Consider the following 19,760-nt stretch of genomic DNA (forward strand, 5'->3'; position numbering starts at 1 on the left):
ATAAACTTTTTAATGTTTTATAAATTTTGACCCATAATAACACTTAGCTTAAAACACATATTGTAAAGCTTTACTAAACTCTTTTCTTGTACACTTATTCTATAAGCTTTTTAATTTTGTTTTTTTTTTTTAAGTGTTTTTGCCAAAAACATTTAAAAACACACATGTTAACCTAGGCCTACACAGGGTCAGGATCATCAATATCACTGTTTTCCACCTCCACATCTTATCCCACTGTATCTTCAGGGGCAATAACATGCATGGAGCGGTCATCTCATATAATGACAATGCCTCCTTCCAAAAAACTCCTGAAGGGCCTACCTCAGGCTGTTTTATGGTTAACCTTTTTTTTTTTTTTTTTTTTTAATTTGTAGAAGTAATATATTCTAAAATAACAAAAAAATTATAGCATAGTAAATACATAAACCCTTAACAATTGTTTGGTATCATTCTCAAGTATTATATGCTGTACATAATTGTATATGCAAGACTTTTATGTGACGGGCAGCATAGTAGGTTTTTTACACCATTACCACAAATATATTTCACTACTATGTCATGATGGCTATGATACCATTGTTGTAAAAATGGTCTGGCCATATATGTGGGCCACCATTGACCGAAATGTCGTTTTGCAGCATATAACAGTGTATTAATTTGGGAAGAACAGCAATTATGTTGAATCTGACAATCCATGTACATAGTATGTGTCTGCATTTATTTAAGCCTCTCCATTTTTTTTCTTTTTCTTTAGCATTTTGTAATTTTCAGTATACAGATCTTTTGCATGTTTTGTTATATGTAATTTACCTGAGTATTTTATTTTATTTGGAACAATTGTGAGTGGTTTTGAGTTTTTCATTTCAGTTTTTACATGTTTATTGTTAGTATGTACAAATTGTAACCTGTGATCTGCTTAACTCCCTTGTATTTCTGATTCTGGGGGGGAAAGCACTCGGTCTTTCACCATTAAATATGATGTTAGTTGTAGTTACTTGTAGGTGTTCTTTATCATCTTAGTTTGTTTTTGAAGTTCAAAATTGGGCTATATATAGCTTGACTTACATTTGAGTGGCACGTGTAATCTTGCACTAGATATTTCAATGATCTGAAACTTATTAGACATTGATACTACTCTTTTCCCGTAGTTCCTAGTGTTGCAAAAAAAGGAGAAAAGTCTTGGTATACCTTGACTGTAACATATATGTTCTTATACATCTATGTTGCTCCATCTGCCTCAGAAAAATGCCCACCCCGGCCCTCTGACTGCTACTGCTACTGTCCGTCTACTTGGCCGGGTTCCGCTTGTTAAAGCCTTGGTTACACCTGTAGATTAACTACGCAGTCCTCTGTATACTTACCCCCTTTTCAGCAAAGTGCCACTTAAAATGTGCCATTATGATTAAGTTATTTTTCTTTGTTTCCTGATGCTACGTCCATGAACTGGCCATATCAGATATCCAGAACAATATTCCTTGCACTCATGCACTGCAGAAAGAGTATCAATGCATGTATCTAGACCAATGGGCAGATCTGTGCCAGCTATATTTGTGCTTAGGCAAAAGAGATTTTACCTTTGGAGGAGACATTACTGGTTTCCATAGAACCATTCTATACGTTTTTGCATATTCTAGCTAAAATCAGTGATAGAAAACTTCCACAAGGTGAAATAATATATGGCAGAAGATAACTAGGAATTGGACAGGAAGTCAGCAATGATGATACATACTTGATCATCAAAAAATAATCTTTGGAAATTCCATGTATGACTACATTGTGATATGATGTACTGCCCCATTTAGCCATTGGTAAACATTTGGATGGTCCAATTTCGCAATTCTAACTCAGTTAGTTACATTCCAGAGGCTTAATGTTTTGAGAATGTTGCATTTTAGTTACAGATTTTACAATACTCTGTTATTGTATAATTTCTTCTGGATAGCCTGTGGTTAAAATAAGTCCATCAACTGTTTTTTTCTCCTTTATGGGCACACACAAGAGAGTTTTGCTGAATCACTTTACTCCATATTTAAAACTTCGCAATTTAATACTACTTTTCAGTAACAATATTATGAGGCACATAGGCCCTCTTATTTCTCTCTGATACACTGCTATATAGTCCTTAGAATATCCTTAAATGTCTACAGGTTCTGGTTTTATCAATTTGAAGGTAATTATTTTGCTTTATATATTTTTCAAAGAAAAGTTGAAACTCTCCAAGTTGTATTCTAAAATACATCTACTGTTTCACTCTGTATAGACACCACTTAGGCAATTTATATAAGCCCTTAAGAGCTGTGAAATCAGTATATTCTTTCAGAAACTGACAGTGCAATTGTTCTGATACAGAAAGTGACACCATAGAGTATATTAACTGTGTAATTCACAAGCATTTTTTTTGTAAGTCAGAGTTTAGAGAAACAGGTATTTCTTCCTCTTTCTCTATAGACTAAAGCATTTTTAAAAACGAAGTCAACAGAATTTTCTCTCTCCTGTAATTTAAGTTGGAAAGAATGAATCAGTATTTGCTGTACTGGATTGCCATTGGAAGAAATTAAATGTTCTCTAAAAATAACCACCGGTAATCAAAATAGTATTTGCCCTTGATTGCTATTTTTTTAACTTTTTTAAACACTTGAAAAATTCTTTGGATACTTATAATTATTTTTAGCAGCTATAAATAAAAGGGAATATGCTGATTTAAATTACTGTTATCCTTTGAATTCTACGTACTTGGTAATTTCCAGTGACAATATATCTTCTATAGAGCCCTTCACAATATGGGGAAAATAGGACTTGTACTCAGAAACTGAATATTTTCACATATTTTTGTAAATAAAAATAATTATAGGTAGAATAAAATCTATTTAGGCTATTTATAATAGAATATTTTAGGAGGGAAATTCATGAATAGTTGGTCATTTTTACAAGTTAAAGCTGAACGTATTCATGACATGGTGAATCACTGGTGAATGTGAAAGTCGTATTTATGTATATTTTTGATTTAGGATATTTCATTTCCTTTTTTGAATTATATTATCTGGTTGGTTCATTCTGATATACACTTTGCCTTTGGATAGTTTATGCCATTTTTGACACTATTTCAGCAACGTGGGATCAGTGGGTATATATTTATATTGTATTGCTGAATTTCTAGAAGTTTTAATAAAGAAAGCAGCTTTTCTACCTCAAAGCAAGTAGTTTTCTCTCTAGGTTCTTGGAAAGAGATTTTAAAATTGTTTTCCATGCAGGAACAGAAACCCAAATACTGTATGTTCTTACTGATAAGTGAAAGATAAATATTAGGTACTTATGACTGTAAAGAAGGCAACAATGGACCCTGGGGACGACTAGAGTGGGGAGGAAGGGAGAGGGGCAAGGATTAGAAAACTACGTACTGGGTTCCGTACTCACTACCTGGGTGATAAGATCAATCATACCCCAAACCTCAGCATTACACAATATAACCACATAACAAACATGTACGTGTACCTCCTGAATCTAAAATAAAGGGTGAAATTCTAAGTAAATAAAAATAAAAATTTTTAAAGAAAAAAAGCAAAAAATAAAATTGTTTTCTAAGAGAAAGGAAGGTCTTGGTGTAAAATTTGTCATTTAATTGGCCTTTCTGAAATTCAGTTTTGTTTTGTTTTCTAATCAGATCTTGAAAATTTTAAAACCAAAATGAGGAGTACAGTGTCTGTGCGTGAAGGCCAGGGAGTTGTGCTGCTCTGCGGCCCCCCACCACACTCTGGAGGTAAGTCATGCTCTGTTTCTGCTTTTCATATTTATTAAGGTTCAGGGCAAGGCCTGCAGCGCATGTACTGTTATTGCATCTGTAAATTACTCTGAGAAACTTGATAACTTGGCCATTAGATTCTGTCAGCTGAGTTGGAATATGAGGAACTCTACAGAAAATAGTCCATCCAGAGAAGTTTCTAAACAATTGACTCCTTGACTTTTGGGGTTTTAAAGACAAGAGAGATCACATTCACTTCAGTTACCTAATGGTGCTAAACAATGCTTTGTCATTACACCATTATCATTTGCTTTTTAGTCTTATGCCATGTCAAATTGGATCTTTGCTGTTTGTCTGCCTCTCTCTCTCTCTCTCTCTCTCTCTCATACACACAAGCTTATTAGTGTGTGCCAATAAGCCTCTTTATATACGTATTTTATATATATATATAAATGATATGTGTGTATATTCACATCATTTACATTGGAGCATTGGAAGTGCAAATTTTATGCTATACTGGTATAAATTGAAATATTACTAGAAATTCAGAACCGTACCAAGATAGTGACCCAGAGTAAAAATGAACTTTAGCACATATGAAAATAATTTGATTATCTCTCCAGTATAGGCCTAGAGTGCTGGTTTGATTTTCCTATCGTGCTCTCTATTGCAAACTTGGTCACTTGCAGGAACAAAGAGGGCATTATTAATGAATAAATCACTGTTCTCAGAGAAACACACATTTTGTTATTGAGAGGATGAGAATTACTGGGAGATAAACAAGTTAGAGTGGATCTTTCTGACCAGAAGCAAAACTGAGAAGTCTACTTGTCATTATAGTAAAACTTATTCAAAGGAAAACATGCTGGAATTTATTTGTTCTGTGCTATACAAATTACAGTCGTTTCCACCCAATGAGTTGTCAGTTTTGATCACAAACCCTCAGCCCAATAAAACAGATATCTCCCATCTTCAGGATCTGGCCACTTGAAATTTGTGAACCATCTGGGGGCTGCAGACTTGGAACTTGATTAACAAATAGGATTGCCAGCCATCACATGATCTGCTGTGGGTTTAAATTGTGTTCTCCAATTTATTTCAAGGGTGTTCATAATTGCTGGAATCTTGACATTTCAGAAGAACTTTAACTTTCAAGGGAAGCATAGAGCTTCTTGATTGCAAACGAAGTAACAGAAGTCAAACTATCTTGACCAAAAATTGGGAGTTTGCAGGCTCACATAACTGGGATGATCAAATGGCTTCTAGTAGCACTGTGTAGTTTTACAAAGACATAAGCCATCGAGAAGGACATGCTGTCTCACCATGGGGTGTGGGGTTAGTGGATGCCCACCAGCTCTCACTCCTTCCTGGTCTGCCCCAGCTGTAGAGAGACACTTGCCCATAGTCACACCCCTCTTGAGGAAGCCCACATCTAGTGACTGAGCAAGGCTGGGATATGAAGGGTCAGCCATTTCTGACCAACACTGGTCATTTCTGATTGAATCCACAGCTTCCTGTCAGGATGACCATGTCTTTGTTGGACCACATCACAGTTCAGTTTCTTTCTCTTCCCAGTTGAATCCTAGGTTTTCCTTTATGGGTTTTGATCATTGATTAAAAGCTTATATTCCAAACTCTATTTAGGGGTCTGCTCCCTGAAAACCCAATTTGTTGGATTCAGGGATTGAACCAATTTCATAAACCATCCATTTTTCCCTATATTTCTTGATTCCACTTGTCTCAATATTGCCTCCATTCCCATGTATATTCCTTGTAGGGGCAAAGGTGGCCTCTGACAGCTCTAAGCTCTCTGATCCTTAATGCTAAATATCCTAATGAAGCAGACACCCTGTCTCTCTGTGGCTCCTGATTCTTTTAGAATCAGCCTTATTTATGGGAGCCCTGAAGCTGAGGACTTGAGTCAGTCCACCTACTGACAAGCACTGGAATGAGAAAAAAGCAGTTTCCAAAGGAAGTGTTTTATTATGAGAAAACAGAGGGAGATATATTAGACAGAAATAAATAATTGCCAAAACTACATCTAGGAAGGAAGTATCAAAATAATTTAAATTTATATTGTCTCAAATGGACATAAAATAATTGCTGGATAGTCTTGGTTGTGATCAGTTTTATAGGTGTTGACCCAATTTAAAATTCCAACTGAGTGGTTTTCTTTAAGTGTTATTATGATTAGATACATTCACTGATTGGAAAGGAGGAAGTTTTTGGTTGGCTAAGTATGCACACATTGAACATGTCTTAGTAAGCTGTTGGATGAAGCATGTCCCAAAAGATAAATCTATTCAAATGTTATAAAATTGGAGAACTGTTAGCCCATCACACCTATCCTAAGTAATGATATCCTGATTTTTCTCTGCCTTTGGTGACTTTCAAAGGTAGTCCTTTCTTTTTTTTTTTTTTTTTTTTTGAGATGGAGTTTCAATCTTGTTGCCCAGGCAGGAGTGCAATGGCGCAATCTCGGCTCACAGCAACCTCCACCTCCCGGGTTCAAGCCATTCTCCTGCCTCAGCCTCCAGAGTAGATGTGATTACAGACATGCACCACCACACCCGGCTAATTTTGTATTTTTAGTAGAGACGAGGTTTCTCCATGTTGGTCAGCCTGGTCTCAAATTCCAGACCTCAGGTGATCTGCCTGCCTCTGCCTCCCAAAGTGCTAGGATTACAGGCGTGAGCCACCGTGCCCAGCCGAGTCCTTTCATTTTTAAAACACTAGGTTGGGATGACAGTGGAAGTCAAATAGGTGAAGGTGGGAAGAAATCTTCCCAGATGTCAGACATGTACCCATAAGAACCCAGAGCATGCATAGGAGAGCAAATAACATTGACCAAAAGCATGCTTCCCTCAGTTCCAGATTGTGCAGACTTAGATGCTAAAAAATGTGGTGCTCGTTGATCCAAGTGTCTGTAATGCTGAGGTATTCACAGTTCACATCCACTGTCTTAACACACTGGCTTATGAGCTTCTTGAGGACAGGCCTATGTTGGTGTTTGCACCCAAGAGTCTAGTACAAGGCTGATTTGTAACAAACAGTGAATATTGGTTGAAGAAATGAACACATTCATGTAAGGAATACGTTTTTTAAAATTTGGCCAGTTATACGTGCTTTTTGAGAGTTCACTGGAAATTTTGTGGAGATATAATCATTTAACAGCCAAAATGCCCTGGGTGCCAACCAGACAGGTGTGGGCATTGACAGATCAGAGTAAACTCTGTCCACAGCAGCTGGTATCAGCCCTGCTTCATCACCTTTTTGACTCATGGCCTTTAATTCAGTAGAGAGTGTGAGCCAGGTCAGAGAGCAGCTGAAGTTGTCACTCCAGGGTGTATCAGTACAAGCGATGAGGGATTAATCAGAGAACTTATGGCCTGTGCTGTGGCCCATTTGGTTTTCTTCCCACAAAGTCGCACAGTCCCTACAGGATATGTGCTTGCCCTTGTCTGTCTTCCACACTTTGTGTTACCTTTATTCACTTCACATTTCTTCTTGGTTCCTTCTCTGTGGTTAGAGATGTTTAAATTTGTTATTTTTATGATTACTGAAGATGCAATCATATTTTATTTGTCTGTTGTATTCCCTCTTACATCAGCCTAACACAGTAAGCAAAGAAAGGCAGTAATAATAATAATAATAACCAGCTGGGCACAATGGCTCATGTCTGTAATCCCAGCACTTTGGGAGGCCAAGGCAGGCAGATTGCTTGAGCTCAGGATTTCAAGACCAGCCTGGGCAACATGGTAAAACCCCACCTCTACCCAAAATACAAAAAATTAGATGGACATGGTGATGCACACCTGTAGTCCCAGCTACTTGGGAGGCTGAGGTGGGAGGATCGCTTGAACTCAGGAGGTGGAGGTTGCAGTGAGCTGATCGTAACACTGCACTCCAGCCTGGGCAGCAGAGCGAGACCCTGTCTCAAAAAAAATACAATAAATAAAATAAAAATAATCATAATAGTATTAGCCTCTGTCTATTGAGTGTTGCTTAGATGCCAAGCAGTATTCTAGTCCTTTGTGGAAATTACCTTCTAGTGAGATTCTTTTTGGGTAAAAGTATAGGGAGGAAGATGAGTGACAATGTACAGTAGAGTCTGGAAGCTGACTCCTGGAGATGCTAAGAGCGTGGGCTCTTAAGACCAGCCATTGCCTAGTGCCTTGAGCCCAGACTTCCTGCTTAGAAATGGCACATGAGTCACGAGGCCAGAAACTAAGCTTCAGCGCAAAGCCCTCCAGCTTTTATTTAGGGCTACACTTTGGGAGTTTGCAAAGTGTGCCTCAGAGAGGAGGCGGCCAACCTAAAATCACAGAGCTGTGAAGAAGTAAAACTAGAACCTGGAGGCTCTGACTCATGACCAGGGCTCTTTCTAGTATGGCATGCTCTAAACCAGCACCCTGTTGCTGTTCTCCAAATGAGAAGGCACAGAGTCCTCAGCAGAAGTGACACTGTCCTAAGCCAAAAGCTCTGACGTTTCAAAATCAGAGGCAGCACAGTTCATGGTTTTGTTTTAATTTTCCAGCCCATTGTTTAACACATCGGCAATGCTTAAAATCACATTAGAAGAAATATCCCCAGAGTTAACTAAATGTTTTGACTCATAGTAAAATTGTGTTAAAATCTCCTCTTAGTGCAGTAAGTTTATAACTTTCTTTTGCTTATTTGGGATAAAATCCAGAAATGTTCTCCACGACTAGATTAGGAAGATAGATGTGGAAAAGGCCTAAATAAGGATCCCAAAGTGTGGAAACCGCATATGTTAGTCGTATTTCCTTAATTCATCTATGTAATTTATGAGATAGTATCAGCAACTTGGGGCAGATTTGCATAAGAGCATTTGCCATTTATTTGATACTATAATAACAAAAAAAGTGTTTTATGGTGGGAGACAATGAGGAATTTTCCTGGGAATCCCTGTAACCTCACAGCAACAGACTGCTGTCGTCTGAGAAAGTTCTTATCTCCCCATCATTCTGTGTCATTTTCTGCCACTTCCTAGTCATTGCTTTCTCTGCAGAGCAATCCAGCACCTCTATGAAGCAAGAGGAATTAACCTCCCAAAATCTGTTAGAAAACTAGGAAATCAAAAGCCAGAAATAGAGGACTGGACATGCATCACCTGCAGCATAATTATTAATCTAGTTATCAGTCATGTGAAAAGCTGGGAGTTCGTGTTAATTACCATTCAGTTGCTGATATCACTACACAATCATTAGACATTCATATACACAAGAAAAATTACCCTGTTTTCAGTAAGGTCATAAGACTAGTTCATGGGCACCTTATGATAAATATTAATCACTCAGGAATTCATAGGTTAATCAAGTTATTACATACGTGCATGTTAATAAAGAGATGAGTTCTGTTCAACAATGGCTGATAAAAATTTATTCTGAGTAGAAGACAGGCTTGAGTCTGTCCCAGTGTTTAATCAGCAAATGACTTTTGTGTCTTGATTCAGCTTTCCATATCTCTGTTATGCACATATTCTTGAAATGGAAGTCTTGTACACTGCCATTCACGTATTATAACAACATAGCCCTTGGGATGGAAAAAAGAGAATGTGAGATGCCAAACAGCAGGTAATAGAGGCTGAAGTGACATTATGCTAAAAATTGCCTTGTAAACCCTGATGTGACAAAGGTGAGAACTGTTAGCAAAATGCCCAGATGGCATGGGATTTACAACTTCGGTATCAACATCTTTATTTTTTTTTCTTTGCCCAAGATGGATAGACTGAAAAACAGAAGTCAGCTCAGGTAGCTTAGCTGGGAGAACCTAAAGAAAAGGCACTAAATAGGCATCTTCATCTCTAGGAAGACTTGTCCAGTTGCTAGACTTCATCAATGCAGTGAGACACATGACTAGTGTTTTTGGATGTGATTGTGTCTCAGAACAACAATTTCCTCAAACAATTTAATCTGTAAGTATTATAGAGCGTCATCTTAGGTACACAGTTTTCCTTGAAGAACACTTTGCTACTGTTCTGCAGGTAATACAGTTAAACTTTACAATGGGCCAGGTGTGGTGGCTCACGCCTGTAATCCTAGCACTTCGGGGCACGAGGAGGGTGGATTACCTGAACTCAGGAGTTCAAGACCAGCCTGGGTAACATGGTGAAACCCCCTCTACTAAAATACAAAAAAAAATTAGCCAGGCATGGTGGTGCATGCGCCTATAGTCCTAGCTACTTGAGAGGCTGAGGCAGGAGAATCGCTTGAACCCTGGAGGCAGAGGTGTCAGTGAGCTGAGATTGCACCTTGCACTTCAGCCTGGGCAACAGAGTGAGACTCTGTCTCCAAAAAAAAAAAAAAAAAAAAAAAAAAAAAAAAAAAAAAAAAAAAAAAAAAAAAAAAAAATAAAAAAAAATTTAATAAAATAAACCTTAAAACATTAGCGTTTTTCAAAATCTTGAAGTCAAGAATACATAATATATGTGTAGGTAGTGTCAAAATAAAAAAGATATAGAGATGAATCTCTAAATTTGATGTTTTGTTTGGGAAGAAAGAATATGCTTTCTAGCTGGGCATGGTGGCTCATGCCTGTAATCCCAGCATTTTGGGAAGCCAAGGCAGGCAGGTTGCCTGAGGTTGGGAGTTTGAGACCAGCCTGGCCAGGATGGTGAAACCCCCACCCCATCTCTACTAAAAATACAAAAAGTAGCCGGGTGTGGTGGCAGGTGACTGTAATCTCAGCTACTTGGGAAGCTGAGGCAGGAGAATTGCTGGAACCCGGGAGGTGGAGCTTGCAGTGAGCCAAGATTGTGCCATTGCACTCCAGCCTGGGCAACAGAGTGAGACTCTGTCTCCAAAAAAAAAAAAGAATATGCCTTCTGCAGTGGACGTGGTGGCTCAAGTTTGTAATCCCAACACTTTGGGAAGCCAAGATGGGAGGATCCCTTGAGGCCAGGAGTTTGAAACCAGACTGGGCAACATAGCAATACTTTGTCTCTTTAGGGGGGAAAAAAGAATTAAGAATATGCTTTCTGGCTCCCATCAAATTTGCATCAGAGGTCACTGTGTAGACTGCTTCTCTAATAGCCCAGTGATTTCCACCTTCCCTAAAGGAGTAGGTGCAAAAGTTGCATTACAGCAGCACTTATGTCACCACAAACTGCAAGATCAAGACTAGGAAGCAGATGATTGATAGGCTATTGAGAAATTGGCATCTGTACAATAGAATATTACTGCTTATTTATTGTTCCTATCCTGAGGATAGGTTAGCATGTCATGGCAAACAAACAGGTAATCCATCTGTAGACTGAATGAATCTCAAAATTATAACTATTTTTTTGAATTGTCAATACTGATGTGACTATTGACATTTTCAGAAGTTCAGAATATTAACAGATTTATAGTTGCATTAAGACAAGTATGTTCTAAATCGATTGACACATAAACTTTAACTGCTTTTATATGGATAACTGTAAACTATTTTGATCTCTAAAGGAAACATTTGTTGTACTGTATAGACCATTTTGTAGTTGGAAATGGAGATGAAAATCCTGAATTTCTCCAAAGTGCCTGAATGTGGAAGCTGTGAATTTAAAATATTAATTGAGCCTGCCTTCCAACTTTCCTTTTTTTTTTTCTTTCTAAATCTGTCCATCCAGGCATCATTCCATCCATCCATCCATCCATCCATCCATCCATCCATCCATCCACTGTATTCATTCTTGATTTACTCAAGTATCCATCAAATAGCTATTTATTTGTGGAAGATGTGATATGTCTTCTAGTAAGATTTTACTATAATAAATATGTTTCTTCACTTGAATAAGATTGATATTAAGTAAGAAAAACTGAGCATATTGCTCATGAAGTTGATAGAAATATATCCAAATTGATACTTGTTGAATACTGCCCGAAACCACTCCCCAAGAGAAAAGCACTGAGTTCAGTTTGCAGAAAATAGGAAGATAGATAGGAATTCTGTCCTCAGGTACATATGGTCCCACAGGGAATGAAAATGATGAGTTTGCTAGTGACTAGTTAAGCCTGGAATGACAATAATAGGTGCCATTATTATTGGCCAGACACAGAGCTTATTGCTCCTAACAGAACTTCAAGGAAGAGATTACTACTCTCATTCTACATTGACAAGCCAAGGCTCAGAGCAGTTAGGTGATTTGTCCAAACCCATGTCATGGTAGATTTGGGCACCTAGGTCTGTTGCTTTCTGTTTTTTTTTTTTTTTTTTTTTTTTTTTTTTTTTTTTCTTTTCTTTTCAGAATGTCCCTCTGTTGCCCAGGCTGGAGTGCAGTGGCACAATCTTGGCTCACTGCAACCTCCACCTCCCGGGTTCAAGCAATTCTCATGCCTCAGCCTCCTGAGTAGCTGGAACTACAGGCACACGCCACCACACCCACCTAATTTTTATATTTTTAATAAAGATGGGGCTTGGCCATGTTGACCAGCCTGGTCTCAAACTCCTGACCTCAAGTGATACACCCGCTTCGGCCTCCTAAAGTGCTGGGATTACAGGCGTGAGCCCAGCTGATCAGCTGCTTTCTGATGGAAAATTTTCCTGTGCTCACAAACATTATAGGCTTCAATTTTTTTTTTATTTACACATTTTCTACCTTCTAAAACAGTGTTTTTCAGACTCCTTTAATAGATACTCTGTAACAATGAAAACGTTTTTATGTACCACCATGCCACAGTCACACTCACACATATACACTTATGAAGGAGGCAGAGAGGGTACAAACTGGGCACCTAGAGCTAGACTGCTTAGTGCCAATTCTAACGCTGACATTACAAGCTATGGAATTTGGAATAGGTTGCCTAACCTCTGTATCTCTTATTTCTTATCTGTACATGGGAAGTAATCACAGAACCTACCCTTATAGGATCATTGTGAATATTTAAGAAGGCAATCTATGTGAATTGTTTGAAATGTCTGATTTATTTATACACATGCAAATATACTACCATCTTAATATGTTTATGGAAAAATGTAAAAATTTAAAATATCTAAATAAAAGTAAATCTATGAAGGGGATTAATTATACTTTCTTTCTGTACCTTGTGGGATTGTCCGGCTGGGAATATCTGTACCCCACTTTAGAAAACATGGTTCTAGAAAATGTTTGGGTTTCTTTCCTCATTGGATTATCTGTGGTTGAGGATGAAAAAGTTAAAACAATTATGTTTAGAGAAAAGGAATGGAGATGGCTTTGAGATGCCCATTGTGTACTAGCATCAGTGACCCCAGGGGCCCAGCCAGTACATTGCAACTGACTTCAGCTGAATGGCCCAGGGAGGACACCTGCCACAAGATGAGCCAATCAGATGCTTTCTCCTGAAAATTTGATATTTGACCTGTAAGCCTACAAGTCTGAATTTGAGAGTTTGGAACAGAGCCTTTCTATCATGTAGATTAGGCAGCCAAGAAAGCTGATGCCTCAGGAGCAGAGATGTAGCCAGACAGAAACAAGAAGAGACCAGGGTCAGAGATTAAGGAGGAAAGACTGCCTGGGCTGCAGTCTCCCCAGCTCTCATTTCTTGGTAGCTGTTTTCTAGCCCTTGGGTTCTATGAAACAGCTCATGTCTGTATACCACATTCTGATCCTTACTTAGGCTGACTCTGGTAGATTTCTGTTTCTTACAAACAAAAGCTCATAACTAATGCAATGGATATCATTTTGGGTGGTATGTATGTATGTATGTAGTAATGACACATGCAAGGAGAATAGGAAATTTAATGTTAAAAATAGAGAAACAGCAGCTATATGTTTTGACAGCTGTCCCTGGGGCTGTCACAACATCCCTTTTGGATTAAAGTCAGCATGGAACATACCACAAAGAACTCTGGAAAGAGTCAGGGTCATGGAAACAACTTTGAGAAACTGGATTCATTCATTCATTACTACTTACACTTTCAGTCTGCAGGCGAATTTCCCCCAAGCATCAGAAATGCCCCTGACCATTTCTTACATTTTTCTCACAGCAGCATGGCTTCACACTTCCCCCTTCCATTTTATTCCCAGATCCCCTAACTGGTCTGCAGTAGTAGGATGAGAAAATCATTCTTTCTCACTCTAAAGACAGCCGAGTCTTCTTGCTCTGATTCCATCCACCCACAGACAGAGGAGCCTTAAGCCCATCAAATAATTACATGTGGAAACTCAGGGGCTTAAATCCACTGTTCGAGAGAGAGTGCTTCAGCAGAATTTATTTTGATATGGCAGAGTTCTGACCTATGTTTTCAGCTTTAAGTAAAAAATTATCTATAAATCAAGAATGGTAAAGGCTTTGTCTCTTATCCCAAAAAGAAACAGAATGACCATTAGTTGATGCCTTTGGTCAAAAAAAAAAAAAAAAAAAAAAAGACTAGGAAACACCAGGTGAGATCCAAGAATTGATCTGTGCACTAGCAAGTGGGGGAAATAAAACATTGGTTACTTCCATTGCAATGCATGTGTGTGTACCTGTGTTTTAATTAATATTACACATGCTATTGTAACAAAGAAACCTTACAATGTATTAGATCAATTGATGGGTGTTTCTTACACAGATAAAGTCCAAATCAAGTGATTTTGGTCATAGGGCAGTGTTTTGTAAACTCTAGTGGCTCATTTAGGGGCCTTGTTTAAAATGTAGATTCCACAGTCCCACTCCCAGAGATTCTGACTGCATAGCGTGGGGTCTTTCCTGGAAATCGGCATTCTTCATCAGTGACCCAGGAGAGTCTTGATTCAGATGGTTTTTGAGCCACACTTTGAAGCACATTGTCTTCAAGTCATACAAATGTAAATGCTTTCAAAATCCATTTAAAGGAATAGAGAAATATTTATGCCAGAGCAAGTGCAAGAGTTGAAGTATTTTTGTGGGTGAATTTTATTAAGTAGGACATTTTAAACTCTAAAACAAAGTGAACTTTGTGGCTTACATGGAACATTGACAAAAGTATGAGGATAATTTTTTTTAAACTTTTACAAGAATGCTGTCTTGGAGAGCAAAGTTGTTAGTCTGCCTAGTTGTGTAACTGAAATTTCCTGGCTTTCATCTGTCCACCTGCCCAGGTGTGGAGTAGCTGGTGGGTGCTTCGTAGTCAACTGCACTAATGCTCACAGAGACTGAGCACTTCTCTTACCACTTGGTTAAGGTTTTGTAGTTTTTGATCCTCATAGGCACCACTTGGCACCTCACCCCAGAGTAATTTGAATTTGTTTTTGTTGTTATTGTTGTTACTGTGTGTCTGTGCCTGCGATTGTTGCTCTGTCTGAAGGAAAACACAGGTTGGTCTTGTGGGAAGGGAATTTCAAAATTGATCCCCTTCCTTTTGAGATCTAGCTTTTATTTAAAACCTGTTTTTCCTCCTTAAGTTGAGCAAGTTGGACTTTGAAATGATACCGGGGTTAAAAGTAAGAAATTGTAGAATGAATCATGCATGAAGTTTTCAGTAAGAATTCATTCACAGAAACTGCACAGTGGTCACCTTTCGCTATTCCCACAGGTCTGCAGCAGCCAGACAAGTGATTCCAATGAAAGGAGGGCTAGGATTTGAGACTTGGGCAATTATTTTCCTGGTAACAGCTAAATCTCTAAACAGCGTCATTTACTTTATTTGCATTTTTTTAAAAATATAGAAAATGCAGTCCTTTTTTGAGTTTATTAAGGATTTGGCACATGCATTTCCCATTTGCTGGTTACAGTTCTTACCATGGCTTTTTTTCCTAACCGTGGCTAAGTTAAATTCATTAGACACAGACACATTTTGTATATAAAACACATGGAGATATTTTTCACTATTTATATGAAATTTGCTCTGCATCCATCAGCTTTCACTAGGTTATGTTGCAGCAACAAACAACTCCAAAGTCTCAGAGGCATCTAAGAATAAAGATTAATTTCCTATCCACGTAGCCTCTAAGCAGTGGGTTGGCTGAATCTGTATTCCATGTGATTTTGTTGTTTTGGGAAAGAATGGTCCCAACCTGGGACGTGTTATTTTCATGACACAGAGAAAATAAAACTGTCTGAACTATGCAAGTTGTTCACAGGTGGTATATACATCACTTTTATTCATTCCATTTTCCAGAGTAACTGTTATGGTCAATGCTGACCAAATGGGCCAGAACTGTCCTGCCACAGAGAGGAGCAGCAAATAATAATAACGTAATTCACCACATGCTCTTATTTTTTTCTTGAGTTACTTGACCTTTGTAGTCTTCCCTCCATATTTGACAGAGATCTGCATATGATAACCAGTCTACATTATTCCAACTCTACTATAAAGAAAACAATATATAATAATGAAAAATTGTATAAAATTCGGTGTAGAAGGGATTGCGGTAAACTGAATGTTCCACCTGAAGGGTTCATGGGCTACTTAGCTCCAGTGGATTATTGCCATGGAGAAAGTAAATTTTTAAAGAAAAGCCAGAAACTGTATGCTGGTAAAATTTTCCAATTTTTTTTAAATGGTATGGATGAAATACTACATGGTTTGAAGGTGCCTTCAGGCTACAGGACACAGCTGAAAGTCTGCTCCTTTAAGGACATTCTTTACTGATAATAAAAAAAAAAAAGAAAGAAGCCTCATTCACTCAGCAATCTGAGGGAATACAAATATGAGAGACAGTCAAGAGGATGATTTATAAAGTCTTTAAAAATCCACTTTTCATTAGATTCAGGGGTACATAAAATAATTCCAAATGAAGCTAATTAAAGCAGCTAATTATAGGCCCTTGGAGGCCTGTAGTATCTGAAAGTAGCGTCTCAGTCCTGGAAATAGTTTTCCAAATTTGTTTTACATACTTTTTCTGAAGTAATTAAACATTCTCCCCTTCCAGTCTATTTTGCATCATTACTTTTCTTAGCAAATGTTTTATGCCCCCAAAGTGAGGATAAATCAGTCAGCTAAGCACAACAGAGTAGGGGAAGTCTAAAGAGTGAGATTCTGTTATACATAAATACAAACTCTGTAATATTTCAGATCAATTTTACCTGGAAGAAGGTGAATTTGAAAGATCAGTTGACAGATGTCAGCTAAAGCTCAGTTCCAGTGAGGACATGTTATGTTCCCCAAAGTAAACACCATAACTAAGCAGAACTGTGCCTAATTCTATTGTAGCTATAAGTAAATCGCTTTTGTTTCCAATGTAAATTTTATGTAAATTCAGAAATTTAAGGACCTTTCCTTTTTTTCTAACATATGCAATGGTTTCAGTGACATTATTATATCTGAAAGTATTAGGTGTTTTGCAGCCCACTCCTGTTACTTCTTCTAAATTCTGATTTGGTTTTTATACAGCCTGCCACATTCTCTCTGTACTACTACCATTTACCGGGCACCTTCCACACTGAGTAACATTGTTAGCACTGCCTTCCTGGCAAGACTGTCTAATTGATGGGTTGATACGTGAAATACAATTGATAAAGTCTGTGTTCCCAGCAGAGACTCCTTATTTTCTCTCATGGTTTTATACTTCTGTCAGCATATGTTCTGCTTAGACATCATTTGGGTGACATTGAGCAGCATTTTCACAGTATGTTCTTAGAGAATGGTAATAGGCCCCATGGAAAAGTATGAGGACAATTTAAAAAGAAAACTTTTCAAAATGTTAGGAAAACAAGAATGTGTCTTTCTTTTATTTCTCAGAGCTTTTAATGGGATAATATTGATTTTACCTATCAAAGAGGAATAATCTAGCATGCAACATTTCCTAAACTTACTTAAGTAGAAAACTCTTTGTTTATGGAGCATCTTGCAGGACCAGATGTTCTGAGCAGCACGCTTCAGGAAGTGGTGACCTAGCTTAAAGATAAGGTTCACCAGTGATTTTCAAAATATCCTCTGCCAAGTGCTCTGAAGGTTTGTGAAAATAGTCAAGGGGGCAGCTTTGTGTACAAACGCTAATTTTCATAACTTTCTCTTCAAATAGAGTGATTTTTTTTTTTTTTTTTTTTTACCTATTTTAAATGTTATTCCTCCATATGAATATTTTTAAAGATAGGACACTGGGCTGACAAATTCTAAAGAAAGAGAAAGAAAGAACAAAAGGAAGAAAGGGATGGATGGAGGAAGCAAGGTAGGAAGAAGGAAGGGAGGGAGGGAGGAAAGGATAGAGAGAGGAGTCTCTCCTCTTATTTTATCAGTGAGTAAGTAGAGTCAGTTGCCTGAGTTTATTCAGATTCAACTTGACTGTTCATTTCTTGATGCGTTAGTGGGTCATTTCTTTCCTATATCATTGTGAAATCTGGAGGAGTAAATGAAGGGATGCTTTGACTAGTTAATGTACTTCTGGCATTTGTAAATTCAGTTAATTATGTATGGATCACATTACATCTGTTCTGGTAATAACAGGCTGGTGTTTACTGGTGGGGAAACTAGTCCATCAATCATCTGTAGTCATTGATCTTCAGATAAGGGGACCCATTCTGGCGGGCTTACAGTAACCATAGCATGTTTTCAGCTCTACTGCCAAAACATATTGTATTCCACAAATCTCTTAAGAAGGCCTATTCTGTTTCCACTTGAGATGTGAAATGACATCTGAAGTGGTGATACATGTAGACTTAAAGCAATCTTTTTCAGTCATTATAACCTTTAAGCACCACTAACATCCCCCAGGATTCTTTGACCTTTTCTCTCTGTATTATGCTTTTTGACAACTCAGAGAGAGAAGCAGTACACCTGACATCTGGTATAAACACAAAATGTTAATTCTCAGCACATACTTAATATTGCCAACCACTTACAGATACTCATGTGATGTGTTTTGTTTTTCCCGTGGCTCTCACATGGAATCTATATGGGTTTTCTTAATTCAGTGCCAGTAAGCAGTAAAAGTTATTTTTGGTTTTCATAGCTGTGGATTTGAGTCTCAGATTCACAGGTTAGGTGGAGGGCAGGGGTTGGACAGTCCTGAGCCATACAATGGGAGGATTGTGTTCTCTACAGTATGAGAGTAGAGAGTAAGAAGAATTTATGGGCTATTAGAACAAGATACAGATACATAAAGAGAATTGTAACATCCACAGGGTGCAGTTAAGGCATTGGATCTTTCTGTGAATGGAGTGTAGGAGAAGCAAAATTCTGTATTTCCAAAATGCATTGATTCACACTGCATCTCATAAAAGGTGTTAAAGAATTCATGACTTCTTTCTGATCCTTGGTGAAGTATGTTGGAAGTATGTATTCCAAGCTGAGAAACATCAAATATCTTCAACAAAATTGAAAGAAATGCTGTTTTGCTAAAACCAAGTCATCACAATTAGAACATCATAATGCAGTGTAGGCATTTTCCAAGGAGTAAAATGAGTTTAAAAATCCAAATTTAATGGATATTCCAATAACTCTGAATTGCAAGAGCTTGAAAAATAAGCTAAAAATTGGCTTCTTATTCAAAGAAAGTGCCATTAAACAGATAACCTGTGAGTCTCAGTTGAAGTGTCACGTAGAGAAATGTTAAAACAAAAAATATGAGACTGTTCTGTCCAAGGAATAGTTTCTATATATATTTTTGTGAACTTCTAGTTTTTGTACACATGCTTAGGGACAGATTTCTAAGATAAATTGTAATAGTATGGAACAACCAACAGTTGGATTAATAGTACTGTAGAAACCTTTAGACAAAATAAATAGAGTTTATTTGATCAAAGAATGATTCATGGATCAGGCAGCACAAAAAACTGGAAGAGGTTCAGAGAGCTCCACTCTAGCAACAAAAGTGAAAGAATTTTATGGGCTGAACATGAAAGCAAATAGAGAAATTATCTAATTGGTGATAGCTAGGTGTTTGCCTAATTTGGGTGACAATGTGACCAGGCATTTGCCTTACTTACCTGGATATGATTCAGTGGGAGGTTCCTATCTGTGTAGCCGGTTGCCTGGTTGGCTGTTCATGATTGGCTAAATCTTGCTTTGTTTGGTTTTAGTCAGTTAAAAAAATGTTTCCAAGATAAGTTCCAGTTTGTTTACCTAAGAGCTCTGGTCTCAGAGACAGCCTCAGGCAAATGGCCTTCTTATTTACTTTAACATGACCCAGGACCACGGT

General features: G+C 37.8%; 1 protein-coding gene across 1 annotated transcript in view; it reads left to right on the forward strand.

Annotated features, from left to right (window-relative positions):
- The window catches only part of CNTN3 (contactin 3), a 340,350-nt gene that overhangs the window by 178,384 nt on the left and 142,206 nt on the right, over nucleotides 1–19,760 (forward strand). Inside the window, exon 5 of the mRNA XM_017864604.1 lies at nucleotides 3,662–3,757. Coding sequence (XP_017720093.1) covers nucleotides 3,662–3,757 — 96 coding nt within the window. The remainder of the gene's footprint in view (nucleotides 1–3,661; nucleotides 3,758–19,760) is intronic.

Source organism: Rhinopithecus bieti, unplaced genomic scaffold (assembly GCF_001698545.2).
Source record: "Rhinopithecus bieti isolate Rb0 unplaced genomic scaffold, ASM169854v2 scaffold_76550, whole genome shotgun sequence".
Classification (NCBI taxonomy): domain Eukaryota; kingdom Metazoa; phylum Chordata; class Mammalia; order Primates; family Cercopithecidae; genus Rhinopithecus; species Rhinopithecus bieti.